The sequence below is a fragment of the Scaptodrosophila lebanonensis genome, unplaced genomic scaffold (genome assembly GCF_003285725.1).
Source record: "Scaptodrosophila lebanonensis strain 11010-0011.00,11010-0021.00 unplaced genomic scaffold, SlebRS2 tig00000061-arrow-pilon, whole genome shotgun sequence".
NCBI lineage: Eukaryota > Metazoa > Arthropoda > Insecta > Diptera > Drosophilidae > Scaptodrosophila > Scaptodrosophila lebanonensis.
In genome coordinates, this window is record NW_022060554.1 from 6,416,240 (window position 1) to 6,434,064 (window position 17,825).

At 38.7% G+C, this 17,825-nt stretch overlaps 1 protein-coding gene across 2 annotated transcripts in view; it reads left to right on the forward strand.

Moving 5' to 3' along the window:
- Positions 1–17,825, forward strand: part of LOC115624572 (serine-rich adhesin for platelets) — a 90,378-nt gene that overhangs the window by 50,188 nt on the left and 22,365 nt on the right. For both annotated transcript variants that reach the window (XM_030519301.1, XM_030519302.1), the window contains one exon: positions 5,228–5,351. In XM_030519301.1, the coding sequence (XP_030375161.1) occupies positions 5,228–5,351 (124 nt within the window). The remainder of the gene's footprint in view (positions 1–5,227; positions 5,352–17,825) is intronic.

Below are 17,825 nucleotides of genomic sequence, written 5' to 3' on the forward strand. Positions count from 1 at the left end.
TTATTGTAGTTTTCTGCACAGACAGCGTAATCACCGTGAGTATTTAATAGAGAAAACAAATATAAGAAGAATTTTTCAAATTACCAACTGCTGTTTTAAAATAACATTTTATTATACTGTAAAACTGCTTTAACACATCATACAACATCTTCGAACTCGAACTTATTTGTTTGCTATCATTGACATAATGCTTGTGCTTAACATAAGCTGCACTGTTGGTTGAGCTGTTAACAGGCAGCTATTGAACGCTATGAACGTGCATGTAACACATACCGTTTTTGCTTCTTATAAATAAAAGCCAGGTTTAACAAAACAAAAACAGCTAAATTTACAACGCGGTCCATAGTGGTTAAACGATTGCCGTTTGTTTAAACTATGCATTATTTATTCTTACAACATGTTTGTTTCCATTGCCGTCGTATTGGCAACAAGTTGTATGGTTATGCCAGATACCAGTGCTCACAACAAAACCGAACCTCTGTCCAACATGCTCGAACTGTAAAAACGTCTAATGTGACTGAATCACCGCACTGCGACCAAACATGTTCAGATTTATTGTGCGAATTCAACTCTATTGCCAATTGTAGCAAACACATTTGCATTTACCGCACCAGCTTGTATGTATGTATAAACAAATAGGGTTTAATTATTTGTAATTTTTACCCTAAATAATATTTATATAAAAAACAAAATTAAAGTATAAATAAAAAATAATATAATAACATAATATACATATAATATTATGAAAGTATATAAGAACAACTAAGTAATAAAAATGAAATAAGAAATGCTTTCCAACTTATTGTAATAATACATAATATGTCTGGACCATCACCCAATATACATACATAGTTGCAAGTTCAGTTTGTGCTCAATTCAATATTATTTGCTACTCCATTTATCATTACTATAAAATAATTCATTTCTACATTAAATACTGTATGAAACATCAACAAAATTTGCAACATCTTTTGATACGAAAGTTATTTAAATGTGTCCCTTGAGTCCAACACTCGTATATGAAGAAACAAGAAAAAGGGGTTTTAATTTATACTAAATAATATTTCGAAGGGTTAACTGATTTACATAATATTATGAATATATTGAAAAATGTAAAGAATACCTAATGAAGAAGTACAGTTGGGATAGATCTAAGTTGATATATTTACTTAAATATGTAAGTATATATGATAATATAATAGGATATATAGATGTACTATATTTTTCAAAACATTATATAATCGGACGCTCGGAAATCGAAAAAGTCCAGAACTGGCGGGAAAATAGCTGCATTGGCAGCACTGGTCTGCTGTTGAAAAGGAAGAAAAACAAAACGCACAACGCGCAACACAGCACACCACGGCACCAGCACACAACACACACAGCAGAAAAAATGTCGCACGTTTCGTTTCGGTTAGTCTCGATAATTCAATCGCACTGCAAAGACGTTCATCGCTGACTGTCTCCGCCTCTGAGCTGTTTCGTTCGTGATTAGAGGTTATTGTTGTATGCGTGTTGTTTTCTTAACTTGACGTTTTAACCGTTAAAGTCAAAAGCGCGCGCTAGGTGGCAACCCCGCTTACACCGACGGTGTGTGTGCAATTACGAGCTGCTGATTAAAGCGAGGCACTGCAATTATTCATCCGGAATTATTTATTCTACGTGCAAAAACAAAAAAACCTTGTGAAACGGAAGTGCAGAAACGAGCATCATTCATGTTGTTATCGGTATTGGCATTGACAAGTTTGGTGGGCAGTGGCGGCAATTCAAATTCGCATGCTCTAACAATTTATTGTAATGCAATTTTTCAAAGTGAATAACAAAGACGAGAGTGGGTGTCACATCTTCAAAATAAAATAAAACAAAACACAATATAACACACAAATATTTAAAGCAAGATGCCTTATATAAATTTATAGGAATTGTTTTAATAGAGCTTACCGATATTTAAAACCTGGAATCTTGAGTGCGCAGAGGCTCAAGTGTCCGTCGCACTTGGGTACGCCTATTTTGAAGAAATATATAGAAAGCTCAGCCAAAGCAACTCGAATGTCATCACTTGATTCCACCTTGTCCCCTCAGAAGGAAGCGACAAAGACGACGACGAAGACAGACACGCCGCAGAATTTTTAGTTTGCTGCTCTACTGGCAGTAAATGGGTTAAAATTATGTACATTAATCACCGAATGAATGTCGAATCAGTTAAAAAGACTGCTATTTTTTATTGTAAGTACCAACGGCTACTGGTCAAGGCAACTAATGTGCGCTTTGTATACTTTTTCAATTCTATATGGGTTTGGCGAAGATTTGGTCCATAAGAAACAGTTTATTGTGTATGTATTTATTTCTCGCAACATGTATACCCTATATAATATATATCTCATCTGCAGTGCGAGATGAGTCAATATTGACATAACTAAGAGTCTGTTTATGTCTAATTTGCGGAACTGAGAGGAAACGATTTTATTAAATATATTAGATTTTATTTATGGTTGGCTTTACATAGAATAAAACTCCCTTTTTTTATTATTTTATTTATTGCAGTAATAGAACAACAACAATTACAGCCACTTATTGTGCAATTTTATAACAAGCAGAAGCGTTAGTTGTGTTTTTTTTAATCTTTTGATTTGGTTCCTCCTTCCTATTCACTCGTAACAGATTAGCTGGACAACAAAGGCACTTAACTTAGAAGAAGCCCTTATGTGAAGCACTCCAGCCCACTTCACTTGGCCAAGGCCCATTCAGGACAAGTCGCCACAGCTTCATTCATAAATATCAGGCATCATAAGTTGGCCAAGTTACGACAAGGTACTTTAGGCAACTTCCTAAACTACTTGTGCCCCACACAAAGCTACAAACAATTAGCCCTTAACATCGTAACTCTTCAACTGCACACAAACCCATTCCAACCTTATCAAAAACCTCTGGCGCACACACTGAAAACACATACACTTTCCCCTTCCACCTCCACCCGCCCCAATCTATAACAAATTTATGCTCATTGTTGTAACCTCGTTTCGTTTTAAAGTTCTTCAACAGCCATATGTAGGCTTTTCTCAAGTTTTCCCAAGCATATTTAACGCGATTGCTAGTTAGTGGGAGATACAGCAACGCTGAGGATGGCGCGGCAGAGGGTGCTGGCGGCCAAAACGCATTATTTAGTAATTATCGACAGAGTTCTAATAAATAAAATGAACGAATGCGACTACATACTCGTACGTCGCATGGCAAGAAACGTCGAGGGCCCCGCAACTAGCGTTTTGGTTTCTAAATATTTTTTTTTTTTTTGGGTTGATGAAATTATGAATGAAGATAAGGTGTGCCACACGGTTCTATAGCGTCGCAAAGTGTTTACGTGTGTGTGTGTGTTGGTAAGAGTTCGACTTGTTCTTGTTGTTGCGTCTTCTGCTCGTTACTTTGACAACTTTCTGCAATTCTTCATTGTATTCGTCTGCGAAATACCCAAGAGTTAATTAGTATGGGTATTGAGGGAGCGGACTTTAGCTTCGTATGCAGATGATTCTAACTTTGCGCTTCTCTTGCGCAGCATATCTGCTGTCAATTGCTCAAATGCTTAAAAGATTATAACGTCCACCGATCCCAAAGCATTTAATATTTAAAAAAAAACAAAGATTATGTAAAGAGTAATAGTAAGTAAGGGATTATCAATTATACGCCTATTTACATATATGGCAAATTGGAAACTATTGATCGTTTTCTATTTGGTATTTTATTTGCGAACTATACAGAAAGAGGTGGGAAATGTTTGGAAAATCAGGACTATTTTTAACTTCTATGGTTACTATTTCAACTCCTTAAAATCATATCTTCTTAACTGTCTGTGGAGATAAGGTATTAGGAGAAACATTTTATTGAAAAGTTTCACTCTAGCGCCTTATTTGGTTGCAACATTTTTAGATCGATGTATAACTGGTCGGATTATAAATGAAATCTCTTTTACTTGGGAAGTTGTTAAATATTATTTCCTTTTACGCAATACTTTTACATATTTCTTGACTTTTTTTTGTTTTGATGAGTACAAATTATTATTGATTATTTACTTATATTTATTTGTTAGTATACGTTTTAATATTATTTGAACCAACAAAACAATCCTAACAATCTTTAATGTCCTTGCCAAGCATTTTCATTTTAAATTCGAACAGAATTTATCTAAATCTTTTGAAGTCACATTATTATAATTATAGGATTGCTTAGTAGTGTTTCGTTTTGGCAACCTATTTTCTGGCAGAAAGTACTTGCTGGATCGGATATAGCGTTCAGCTTTTTAAATTTAAGCATTAAAAGTTGAAGCGTCAGCCGTTTTCCACCATGGCTTGTCTCAAATGGATCCTTGAGTTTCGCTACCATTTTTCTTTTTTATTTCGTGGTTCAAAGTCTATTGACTCTTTGTTTCGTTCTCCAGTACATGCTTTCATATGCTCCATATGCGAATGCGAGCGAATATATACGCGTATAATAGAAGGAAAAGCTGCGCAGTTGTTGCCCACAGAGAGAAACCTAATCTCGCCATATCCACATACACAATAGAATGCCAAAGTATCTTGGCCGATCGAGTATGCCTTTCCTATTTCGTCTGCACTTTGTTCTGCGGCTTACGCTAACCATAAACCACAACATGTGCTCTTTTTTATATCGCAACTAAATCTAGACGGGCAGCTAGTGTCTAAGCCCACTCACATGGTCGGTCCGTGTCTGATTTACAACCTGACCTGGCACAATAATAAAAAGTGCGCGGTGCGGCGTTACGCTCAACAATAAATTCATTAAATCAAAGGCGCGATTATTAATGAATGTAATAAAATATCAAAAAGACAACTAATCAAACATGATAAATTACCGAGCTACCGACATACACACGTACGCATGCGGCTGACAAAAACCTGGCGAGCCCCGAATCGTACACCGAATCGTGCCCCGGATTGGGCGCTACATCAGTCATAAAAAGGCACAAGTAACAATGACAGCAACAATAATAATAACAACAACAACAACAAGACCAATATGTTTTTGTTGTTTTTGTGGTCTGTCGGTTTTTGTCTGTCTTGACAAGATGTAAACATTGGTATGCAATTTAGGCCTGTGGCTGTGGTTGTATCTGTTAGATACAAAATTGATAGCACTCCTGCGATAGCACTGATAAGAAAACTGATCGATTTGTATCTAACTCTGTTGTTGTTTTTCTCCATATTTTGCCTTCCAGGTGGTGATTTCAGGTGCATTATGTACAGTAGAAGATTACGTAATAATGTCACAGTGTGCACACAACAAAGCCATACACCTAGCTGCGGAAGGAACAGTTTCAGTGACAGACATTTCACAGATACGTAAGTACCATAAATTAGTTACTTAACGATCACAAAGTCCAATACATCAACACAAACAAATACAGAAGCAGCAAATGCAGCAACAATTGCCGCTCCGCCCAGCCCGTCTGCCTCAAGTGGCAAGATTTGTTTATAGTACGAGTATATTGACACGTCTGCAGGAAATGTGTGTATGTCGAACAATAACAACAACAACAATAAAACTGTCTCGCGATGAGTTCATTTTCATGACAATTAAGACTCAAAATAAAATGCCATCAGATTTCTTTAAAAAAAAATCTTCTGATGTTCTTTTATATATTTTCTACTAATCTTTAATATAGTTGCGTATGTCGAGCGGTCTTCAGCTTTATTTGTTGAATCCTCTTGGTTAGTTAATTGGTGCTTGTTAAGCATAAGTTTCGCCAAGATTTTCAGTTTAGCCTATAACTCCTGATCTTTTTTTCGGTCAATTTGTAATTTTTTAGGCTATTGCCACTTAGATATATCAAATCTAACGTTACTTCAAAAATGTTATGGTACAAATATGGTTCAGAATATTCTAAGCCCTAATTTCAGTTACCAGTTCTGATCTGCATTCTGACTAAATTATTCACGAAATATGTTGATCATTTTTACGTTCGATGGAGGATCGGCTTGGACAAGAATTGGAATGATGAAGGATTAAAATATATTTTGAAATTCCTTTATGGCTGTAGATTTATAAAGTTTCAAAGTAATAACAATTTTTACACATTCTTGTTATGTTTCTTATTAAGATTCTAAAAACAAAATATGTTTATTCAGTCAAATATCCAATAGCTTGTGTTTTTCAGTTTTCCATTTAAGTATCTTTAAAACTATGTATTAAAGATAAACAAAAGCTGCTGCCTATTCCCAGTTTTTTGGGCTTAGCTGCTGCCTTAAATACAGCAAATTATGGGAAATACCCAGAGAAAGGCGCAAACAAGTGAGGGCGGCGTAAAACCCAGGCTCTAATGCCTAAGCTGAGGTTCCTTAACTTGGAAAATCCCGGACGTATATTATTCATAAACGAACTGACGAATGAATGAAAACGAAAATGAAAACACACACACACACATACACATACACATAAGAACTGAATCTTTTTGGGAACTAAGTAGGCGTGTAAATTGACAAAAGGACTTTTGGCACATTAGCGTTAAGTGCGTGGCCTACACGATGCGAAATCCTTACAGGCCAACAGCTGGAAATGTTCACATTTTGCACCTGTTGTGTTGGCCAGAATTTGTCTGCTGCTTGAAAATGTGCGAAAAAGACGAAAAACACAGAGGGAAATGAGAAATCAATGGAAACGAGTCCTGCAGTCATAGCTCGTGCTGCGTCCTGCTTCGAGGGTGCGGGCAGCGGCAGCGGCAGCTGCAACAGCTCTAATTAGCCATGGTCGATGTTGTTGGAGTGCGGTTGGTGTTGTTGTTGTTTTTGCTGTTGTTGTCGAGCCTTATGCTGCCGGACGATCACACTGTCCGTTTATACTTGTAGTCCCTGCCCCGTGCCGCCGAAATTGAAGTGAAAGTTGCACATGAAGCGTAACGAATCTTTTTTGTTTTAGTTTTTTGTTCTTTTTTGGCAATAAATTATGCATTTTATGTGAACAAAGCGGCAAAAATTATGTAAAAAAGAGATAGAAGTGCACTATGGGTTTACAAAGCTCCTAGTTCAAATAGTAAAATGACCAAATACTTGTAAATATGTATATTGTAGAATAATACAGAAAAGGTAAACATTTGACTGATTTCGGACATGTCTATATCTATTGCTTTAGTTGAGTACATATATATGTACATAATATGTATGTACTACATATGTGTCTATAATATTGCATTCACACTTTCCAGTTTATCTAATTAGTTCTACTAAAATACAATTCCAAGCCGCAATTGGAACTTATGGATCTACTTTTTAAAAATCACGATTTTTTATCACCAAAAGTGAATTGTTCCCCTGTTAGAGGTATTAGAGAACAGCTCTTCGTTGATAAATAAATAAATAAATACATACACACTCACAAAAAATCAAATATTTCGGCTAATAAGAAAGTGATTGTTCTGCACGCAGAACACAAACAAAATCATAAATCGAAGTACTTTTTTGTAAGTCAACTAAACTAAAAATAAACCACTTTAGATATCCTTTGGAAGCTGGTTGAGTCATATTAAAAAGTCCGATAAAGCCGAAGCGGTTCAAAAAGAAGTTACAAATTTGTTTGTTATTATAGGTTGTTTGCATTTTAAAAAGAGAATATATGGTTTTGAATGCCACTTTGTTTATGATTTTACCAGAAACATACAAAAAATTACAGAAATTCGCTAAGTATGTATTGTAGATTGAACTACAATCTGTTAATAATTCTAGGTCATCAAACAAAATTCATTGCTTAATAATGATAAGATGTTCAGTATGCGAATTGAAATATCTCCAAATATGTTAGTCCTGACAAAAGACAAGATATTAGATCTCAATACAAAAAATGTGTTTTGTTTAAAGCCGAACATTAATATTTGGACATACTATTTCACACTCAATTGTGACTTCAAATTTCTTCCATATATTCCCTCGTGTTGAATGCCCTGCACCTCCATCTTCCCACATCTGAATTCCTTTTACTAACAAATATTCCAAATTAGCAACCATTTTGCATTTCGGTAAAATGAAATAGTTTCTTAATGAACATCTGTTTATAAGTTTACGAATTTAATTGTATTTGTGAGTGTATCTGTACAGGCTTTCATTTAGAGGCCCGCATATCACAACCCAGCCAAATCGGTCGTGGCATCATCATAAAATCCAAACATTTGCACACACTTAAGCACGCTTCCTAAGCCTGCTAATGAATTTTGACATTTCAATCAATTTGGCGCCCAAACACTTTCACCACCCCTGCAACCAGCCGGTTGAGGGAACCACCACAAGAGGTAGAACCAAACGACCACTTTCTAGCATTTGATTAGACAAATCCCTGAAAACCAGCAGCCAACAGGCAACCACACGACAATAAATCACATGATTTAATGTGAGTCTAAAGCGAAATATGCGGCCGGCTGCCGGGGCAGATCCGTTCGATTCCGCTCGAGAGGCGAAATTGTGGAGGTCGTGGTATGCGCCCTACCCTTTCATTCGGAGCTGCACTAGCCATAAAACATTTTATAGCTCATCATGTGCGGTCATAAATTAGGAATGCAATCATTTTGTACCGGTTGGCTGAAACTTTTCGTGTCGCCGTGTCCAGGGCGTTGCCCAATCAACACCTCGCCCTATCGACAGCAACGACCGGCGGTTCTGGTGGATGTGGCGGTTCTAGAGTTTTTGGCCTTTCTAGCCTTTGCGGCATTTCTGGCGGCGCTTGTGTAACAAGTTCCAAGCTGTTAATTTCTTAATCAAATACTCGCTCTCTTGGTCCCAGGGCAGACATACAAGTACGTCTGCATATGCCGCATGAACTGCAATTGTTTTATGTTGGAGATTTTGGCTTCAACAATGCGATAAGTCCCATTCGATGTTTGTCCAGTAGTTCATTCAAAGTGTTAGGTCAAATTTTTAAACTGATGTGTACTTTTCTAACCTTCTATAAATGCGCTTCGGGCACAAAAAGCTTTAAGAAGCGGCGAACAAATGAGCTGGGAATAGTTAATAATGAAGTCCATAATTATTTAAATAGAATAGGAAATATCAGTACGTTTAATGATTATTTAACTTAAATGTATACTTATTGAGATTATTGCAGAACCGAACTAACCATAGGTAGCATTAGAATGGTTAATAGTATTATAATTGTTCACATTCTAAAATAATTCTCTGCTTAAGTGATATGTAACTTAAACAGATATAATCAGAACTATAATTAAGCTCGAAATTCATGAAATTAGGAGGGCTTTTTTTGGCATACATTTGCTTTAAGAACTAATCGATTAGGGCGAACTTTTGGTAATATTCGTTCAGTAATTACCACCATAATCACAGAATTGGGGCCTGACACAGCTCAAGGAGCTAACAGGAATCCCACAATGTGATTTCTTTCCTAAGTATATGACTCGGTACCCAGAGAAACAAAAATAAAGAAAAAGAGCGAACTGTATGCTGCACTTTGTAAGTTGTAAAAAGATTAAATAATAGATTGCTTGGGTCAAAATTAGTTTATGTAGCTTTTGAAATGTGGACAGTGTTGACGAAACTCTTGTGTAGATCGATTTCTCTTGTGATGCTGATTAAGAATATATAAACATCGGAGATGCCTCCTTCTGCCTGTTACATACTTTCCACAAACCTAATATACCCTTTTTACCTCACGGGTCCAGGGTATACAAGCTACTATCAGCAATAAAGATTCTATAAAAGTGGTCGCACATCTAAAAATGTCAAAGTGTTGTTAAATAAATAATCATAGAATTACAACAATAGTACAATATTTTGATATCTTCTTCGCTGAATACTTCGTTTATGCAGTCAAGAGTCACATCTTCTATATCATTATTATGTCGCCCACATACGGGTGCAAACTATGTTATAACGGCCAAGAATTTAGCAATAAACTCATAGAATTACATATGATGAACATTGAAGATTTTGGCCCTTTCCAGTTAGACAGGATAGGTGCTAATAATGTGGGAAATATTTAGCACCATCATTACAAACATCATTAAAATTTAAATAGATGTATTTAGCATGAAAACCCCGAAAATGTGAGACGTCGTCATTGTTGTTGTTGTTGTTGTTGTCGTTCAACAGCAGACAACAAATAGTTGAAAGTTCGAAGGCAAGCAGAAAGGAAATCATGCCGTGAAAATTCCAAGAAATAGCACATAGGCATGCCATGTACAATCATAGTATAGCCATAGATATAGGCATGGGCATAGGCATAGGCCTTGCGCAGTATGCAGCCAGTGTCGGTCAGTTGGTAGTCATTGAACCTGCCCTGTGCACCGCGCAGATTCATCAATTAACGCCCCGGCAGAGACAGGCGGTATTGTGGAGAGTGGTCTCCGGCCTTTTGGAGGGGCTGCCGGAGAAGGAGGAGTGGACAGCACTGTGGGCACTTCATTAAACGTTCGTCGACGACGTGGGCAAATAAATGCATTTCCGTCGCGCACAAACAAATTTCCAAGAGACGCCGACAACAGTAACAGCAGCGGCAGCGGCAGCAGCAGCAACAACAACAACAACAACAACAGCAGCAACAACAACCATAAATGTCAGCAGAAAACAAAATTCCCAACTGATTCTACCTACCGCGCGCTTGCTGACCATGGCTTGGGTCTGAGTATGAGTATGAGTCTGAGTCTGGGTCTGGGCCTAGGCCAGGCTCGATCACAAAAGTAAAACGGTTAAAAAACATGGTCAACAACAAAGCTGAACAAGTGTACCGCTTGCCGATCGTCAGTCGTCCACATCGGCTCTGCCGTTCGACAGTTTTTGGTCAATTGCTTCACTCGATCTTTCGTCGCCTTCGCCTTCGTCTTCGTCGACTCTGTCGTTGTCGTCGTCGGCCCGCCATTGATTTCCACTTAACGCTTCAAAACTCAAGTGGCCATTTCAAGTTTACAGTTTAAGTAAGCAGAGAAAAGCAAATGCGCTTTCATTCGATTTTTCGATGCACCGACTAGCCAGCTATCCCTGCTGCTAGACCTGCTGCAGCACTATTCCAATATTGTTGTTTCCCACAGTTGCCCGGTCAGTCGTGCCCTTCGCTATGAAAATATTTAAGCGCCAATTTGATTTGGTCTTCTCTCTGGCCCAGCTCTGCCACTGCTTCCCTAGTACTACTCCTCCCCTGGTTCCCCACTTCAAATGTCTCCTCGAAAACCAACAGCGCATTTGAATTTGAATAACAATGGACGGCTCAGCTTCAAAGCACTGCCCTCGCCTTGCCTTATCTTGTCTTCCCCGCATTCTTTGATTTTCAGTTTTTTAATTTTTCGATTTTTACTTACTTTGATTGGTAATGGCAGTTCGAAGGTAGTTTGATGGCAGTCACTGGGAAGGAGCTGCGTTGTCAGCAATTACGCACTTCAGGCTGACAATAGGCGCAGGAGTGGAGGCTAGGGTAGGATTAAATAGGGCACTAGTCAGCGCGTAGAAAAGTAGAAATGTTCTTGGAAATGCTTGTCGAGGCGTGAGAACGAAACTGAACTTGACCCAAGTTTGCGACAAAGTTGAAGTCATCTGATTTGGAATTCAATCTCTGTTATTGCAATTTTTCATTGCTATTGGAAATTGGGAGTAACTGTGATGCAAATTATTTGCATTTCCCTCAACCTAGTCTCTATTATCCAGTGAGTTCGTTTTGTAAAGAAAAGAAACGCTTAACATTCCTATAATTGTAAATTTTCTCGCTCAAAAATGAAGGAATTTTTGCACTTTACGGGCGGCATTAATGTGTATAGAGGCTCTCCAAATTTGAAAACATTGTGAATTGCAATCATACTTGTAGTTTTAACTGTGGAGGTTCCATTAGAGCCATTTTTGCTCACCCTTGTTCTTTTAATGTGTCAGCTTAGTTGCAAAAACAACAAACTCATGTCCCAACCTACCTGAACATGCTCCTCTAACAAAATTTATGCCCAATCAATAAAAACGAACCACGCTGATAATCCAATAGATAATCAAGCTGGCAATAGCACGCACCACACCACGACATGACCATGACCACGACCAAGTCGGTCACCGTTAAATTGTGCATTTTACGATCCCTCTAGCAACCAAAAGAGCTCCATAAAGAAACGCCGCACTTTTATGAGCCAGAGATAAAAACAAAAGGCCGCCGATCGACGCATCAACAGCGCTATAAATTCATCAAACAAATATCGGTGGTAGGGGATAAGCCAACATTGCGTTATAATCGACATGAATATTCAAACCACAAAACTATAATCAGTGCTATATGATCGAAATCTTCGGAAGGGGGGAAGGGAATAGAAAAACATATCAATCTCATATGAAACAAGCGATGCCATCGCCACCGTTGCGGCCCTTTTTTTAATTTTTAAGCCATTAAATGGCTGCAGACGGTCTGATGGAGCGACCTAATGGACATGATCTTTCGTCACTCCCTACAGACAAGTCCAACAACAACCACACAAGGCACAAAAGGTAATGTACCTTTTTTCTAAATATCTGGCATCTAAAGTGGTATGAAAGCGGCAATCGCGACGTCTGCTGCCATCCATCGATAGATTGTTGGCCTGATCTTGTGGCACGTACACTGAACGGCTTCCCCTGTGCCTGATCCCTAAATACCCTTTGGATTGAACTTAATTCCCCTACAGCGCATTTATCAATATTATCAGTTATTTTTCAGACTGGCTTTGAAAAATTAGGGAAGTTTCAGTTTCATCAAAGAGTATACGAGTACACCTCGTCCGTTTCCGTTGATCTTTAGTTTTATTTGGCTGAAGAAGCATTAAGTGCTCTGCAAGATGCTTTCTCATCCATTTCGGAAATCCTGAATGGGGAAATGAGAAAAAAAGTGTCGTTGCAGAAAAATTAAGTATCAGAAATGGGCATGTTGGAATTAGAAAAAGATTGCGACTAGAGAAAGCGGTTTATGCATTTCCTTCCCTTGTTAGAGTTACAAGGCCACGGCTTTAGCGACTCGTCTCCACATATTGTTCAAGAATTAATACTCTTTTGTATGTTACATACTTTCGCACTAAGCATGGGCATTAATTGAGAGTGTGGGTCCATATAAAGGCGACTCTTATTTGCTAATTTGAAGCCGCATTTATTTAATCAAACATTTATTCATCTGAATTCCGGTAGTGTTCAGAATAGTCGCTTAAACTATTATTTGAAAAATATTGGAGCGTATTTGTCTAGGCGATACGTGAGGACAAGGAGTAGAAACACGCTTTGACATTTAAAGAAGTATGTGTTACTCGTAATATAAATTTCCATGGTCGTCATAATGTTAGTTTTTGGGGTTCATTAATTATAGTACTAACAAACCCAAAAATTGCAGAAATACATTTTCAATGTGATTTCCTCCAAAAGTATCAATTTATTCATATCATGGCCGGTTGACTAGGGCCTTAGAGTTCTATTATCAATGTCTACAATGCGAAAAGTCCTTTAGATGTAACTATTTCTTGCCCAGGAGGAGTAGTGCTAACAGTTTATTTCGCATAATATGTGCAGCCGCATGATAATGTTCCTTAGAAAGGGAAAGTATCAGCGCTTTATAATTTGTCATTGGAAAGACAAAGATATTTGGATCGAAGTTGGGCAATGAATTGAAATGAAATGTCTTCGGCGCCTGTGTTGATCGTAGCTCATATTAAATTTATTTATTAGGTTAACGCATGTTCTGTGAACAGGAAATGCCAACAATAAATCAAGCATTGGCCAACAGTGGGACAAAAATTAAGATTAACAAATAGGGCTGGAACGGAAATGCATTGGCTTGTAGAAATATTCTATAAATCAAGTAAGTTAAAGTGGCAGCAGCCCACAAATGTCTTTCTACGGACCTCACTGCACGCTCCCCAAAGTCCGTCACATTTTTTTAAATTTATTTAAATTTTTTTTTGTGTTTTTGGAAGAGCAGCGACGAAAAAATGGCGCCATTCTGCTTTTTTGACTGCCACTTTCCAATTACGTAAACGTGAAGGCATCGCGTGTAGCTATGCAAATCGAGTGTGCCGCACGCCCGAACCCCACACTCCCTAACCTCCCAGCCATGGAAGCCCTGCACTTGCTCTTGGTTTCAACTACCGAATAATGGGCCTTACGTAGTCCCATTGCCTTACACGAACTTGGCCCGGGTCGAACTTTTTTGCGTGTACTTCAAACACTTTTGACTTGGCCTCCCTTCCGCACCTCCGCACCTCCGCCACTCAGCCAACATGCAAATGAAGCTTTTAATAATACAATAACAAAAAGTGTATTTAAGCAGTTGTTAATGTCTGAAGGCGGCATTGCGTGTCTTCAGGTTGTATGGCCGCATTTTGTTCTTCGCTGCACGCGACGAGATACGATGCGACCACGCGTTACACTCGCACGAGTATTTGTATCTGTTGGATGTCTGCGCTCGTCGCGTCGTCGCGTCGTCGACTGCCTCAAATGACAATGCGTGCCTGCCGACACCTTGCCAGCTACATTTGTAGCATTTGTAATTGCTTATTTAGAAGTTGTGGGGCAGGGTCGGGAGGTGTGCAGGTGACCGGATGGACGGCTGTTTGCATATCATGCCACACAATTGGCACATCATTTCTTGTGTGTGATTGTGTGTGTTGATGTGTGTTGATGTGTGTTGATGTGTGTGTGAACAAGGCCTTCGACGAAGTGGGTGGTAGCCAGAACTGAATCTTTATTGAGCCGTTAACAGCGATTTCTTAGATCGCTTACCAAGAACAGGACATAACTATTTCCGCTGCCCGAGTGCCAATCAGAAATAAATTTGCCATTAAGCCATTTCACAGGTTAACTCTTAATAGAGTTGTCCTTCTTGCCGACAGTCTCATCAGTTCGAGGAACGTAAAATGTGTTCTTATCGCAATGATGCGCTCATATTAAAAGGCCGTGGGCGCCGCCTTTGCCGCCGTCGGAGCCTGGGAACAGGTTACGTTTTGGAAACATAAAGCAAAACGGTGAGAGGGTCAGGACATTGACTTCTTGGACGAGGGGGGACGATATGGTAAGAATTTTTCAAGCAATTAGCGCAAATTGAGAAATAAACTGAAGCGCAACAAAAACACATATACATTTATGGATAAGCTGAGCAAAGGGCTTTACAAGGTAAGGGAAACAAAGTTATTTTAAAGGGCATTCTTCGGGAGAAACAAAAAATATGCGAATTTACACATTTACCCCAAAACTTATTATTGGGCAGCGAATTTCCGGACCTACAAGAAAATTCTTAACAAGTTTGAGGACTCCAACTTTTATATTATCTTAGATCTAGAATGGCTTGTCTTGTTTACTTTTTTAGAATGCCATTACGATATGTTTCTTTTTTGGTTCTTTTCGGAGAATTCTCAAATAATAATGCATGTTTGACCGCAAACAAATTCTTCAAGCAAATTGCGGAGGGATAAATAAAGTTACTCTGTTCAATATAATATTCAATTTTGAATACCATTAAATGGTTAATATTTGGGAAGATATTCAACAACAAGGGAGGGAATCAACTTCTGTCAAAGCTCGCAAACGCCCTTCTTGAATGAAGTTCAAATGCAAATATTTTGTTTATTGTCTGGTGAATGTAATATTAAAAAATACAAATGTTAAACATCAATGAAAGTAGAATTTTCATATAAGTAAGAAAGATATTTGGTTGCCTAAGCCTTTAGTGTTGCCGACATTTTATGAACTCTTCATTGCCATCTCAACAGCTGAAGCAATGAAGGAGTATTTTTCCAACGAATCGATTTGCGATACATTAAAGAACAGAAAGCAAAATGAGAAAATAAAAAATACAAGACGAACCTTGGGCCAATCTGTGTGTGTTCGCATAATTTGTTGTCGGACAGATCCGTTCGTTGTTTTTATGAGCATTTTACACCTGAGACCTTAATTAAGGGTAAGCTACGCTAAGGCAGCCAACAACCAACAACCAACAGTCAACAGTAGACATAAAACGAAATGCTACAAATGGCAACAGACAGACAGACAGACACAACAACATTGACAGTTGTACAGCAATGTCACTCAGTGTCAGACGCTCTGACGGACACGTCGACGGTTGCCAAAGTAAACACAAATACCCATACACATACACATACACGTACACCTACATACGTAGCACATCAACATAACTGCCAACAAAAGCGCAGCCTAGGCAGCCGTCATGCCAACTCTGCGCTGTCCTGTGCTGTCCTGCCCGATCCTAGGCCCAAAAACAAACAACTCAGCAACGGAAAGTAGAAATAATGACGAGCTAAAAACAATAAAACAAAAATATGTTGGCTGGCAAAAAAATCACAGACAATAAAAGCCAAACGGAGAATAGCAGAAAAACAAAGAAGAGACAGCCCGCCGCACTTAGCACCTTGGGCGCTCTTGGGCCTGATCCTGTTGCTGGTGCTGGTGCTGATGCTGACTGATGCGGATGCTGCTGGCCACACACACTCGACCAAGCGACCAACCAACCAACCAACCAACCAGACAAGGACATGACGTTTTTATTATTGTCTTGCACGTGCTCGTGGGGTGGGTGCCCAATGCTCACCTCAGTCTGCAGTCCATCGTCTAACTACTATAGAGGAACAAAAAGCAGGCGCTCCAGGCGACACACGGCGCCCTGCCGCGTAACATAAGCCGGCAACATAGATCAGGCCGGTCGGCCAACCAGTCAGCTAGCACCTTGGCCAAAAGGTTGCTCCTAACATTGTTTTATGGCCATCGCGCCTGCCGCGTAAATCAAAAGGTGTTACAAAAGGCTCTAGTGCTATCCAAGCTGACGTTGCTATCCATGCCTTGGCCATGGATGGTCCATCAACCATCGACCATCAACGATGGACCATGACCGGACTGTGCCTGTGCCTGTGACTTGCGGGCGTTAAAATTGTGTAAAATGTTTTGTTATTGTTGGTAATTTTTGTTAATTAATGGCATCATTAAAAGGGCCTATCATGTAGGCCAGACATGTTAATAGTTTCCAGAGACTCTTTTCGCTTGTTGTCTGCTGTAATTATGTTGTAAGTGGTTGCAACACGCCCACTACTTTGGTTCAGGGCGGATTCATTGTGCAAGTCCGAGCTGGAAATGTGGAACTCAGGATTTCCCCGAAAAATTGCTGGGTGGTCGCGTCACTATGGAAGGCAATGTTAAATATACATACGAGTATAAAAATCTCTAGAGTCCCAAGAACTAAGCCACTCCATGTCAGACCCGGACCCTGGTTTTTCAAGAGGATTTGAAAATTCAACATTGGAAAGTGTTCCCTTTCATTATGTACATACAAGTATTGTCCATTGAACCAAATCAAATATTTAAAAAAATGTTGTTTAAAAGAATGTCGCGAACTGTTGTAACGAACAAATCCAAAGTAAGGGTATATGGTTTTGGCTAATACGATTCTTGCGATAACTGTTCTATTGGCATTCAGGACGTAAACGACAACTTTGGTTTAAATTACATGTTTTACTGTAATTGGCGAATGTTTTTATAATTTATATTTATGCACTCCTGTTCCCGACTAAATAAATTCAGGAAATTAACAGTACCTTAATAGCTGTTACTTGGATATAGTTGTATTAAGGTTCTAACCTTTCAAAATTGGTAAGCAGACATTGGCAATAACTCTTTTAATTGAATTTCACATTGGAGTGGTTTTTTGATGACTGTAAAGACTGTAATAGTCCGCAATAGCCGCCATAAGGCTAATTTTAAAATGTTAAGCCAACTAATTATTTACGAGTGTCATATTTTGTAATATTTTGTATTGCTGTTGGACTTAAGCCGACGATTTACGAGGCTTCCTGAGACAAGCTCTTTGTGGCACTTAAGACAAACCATATC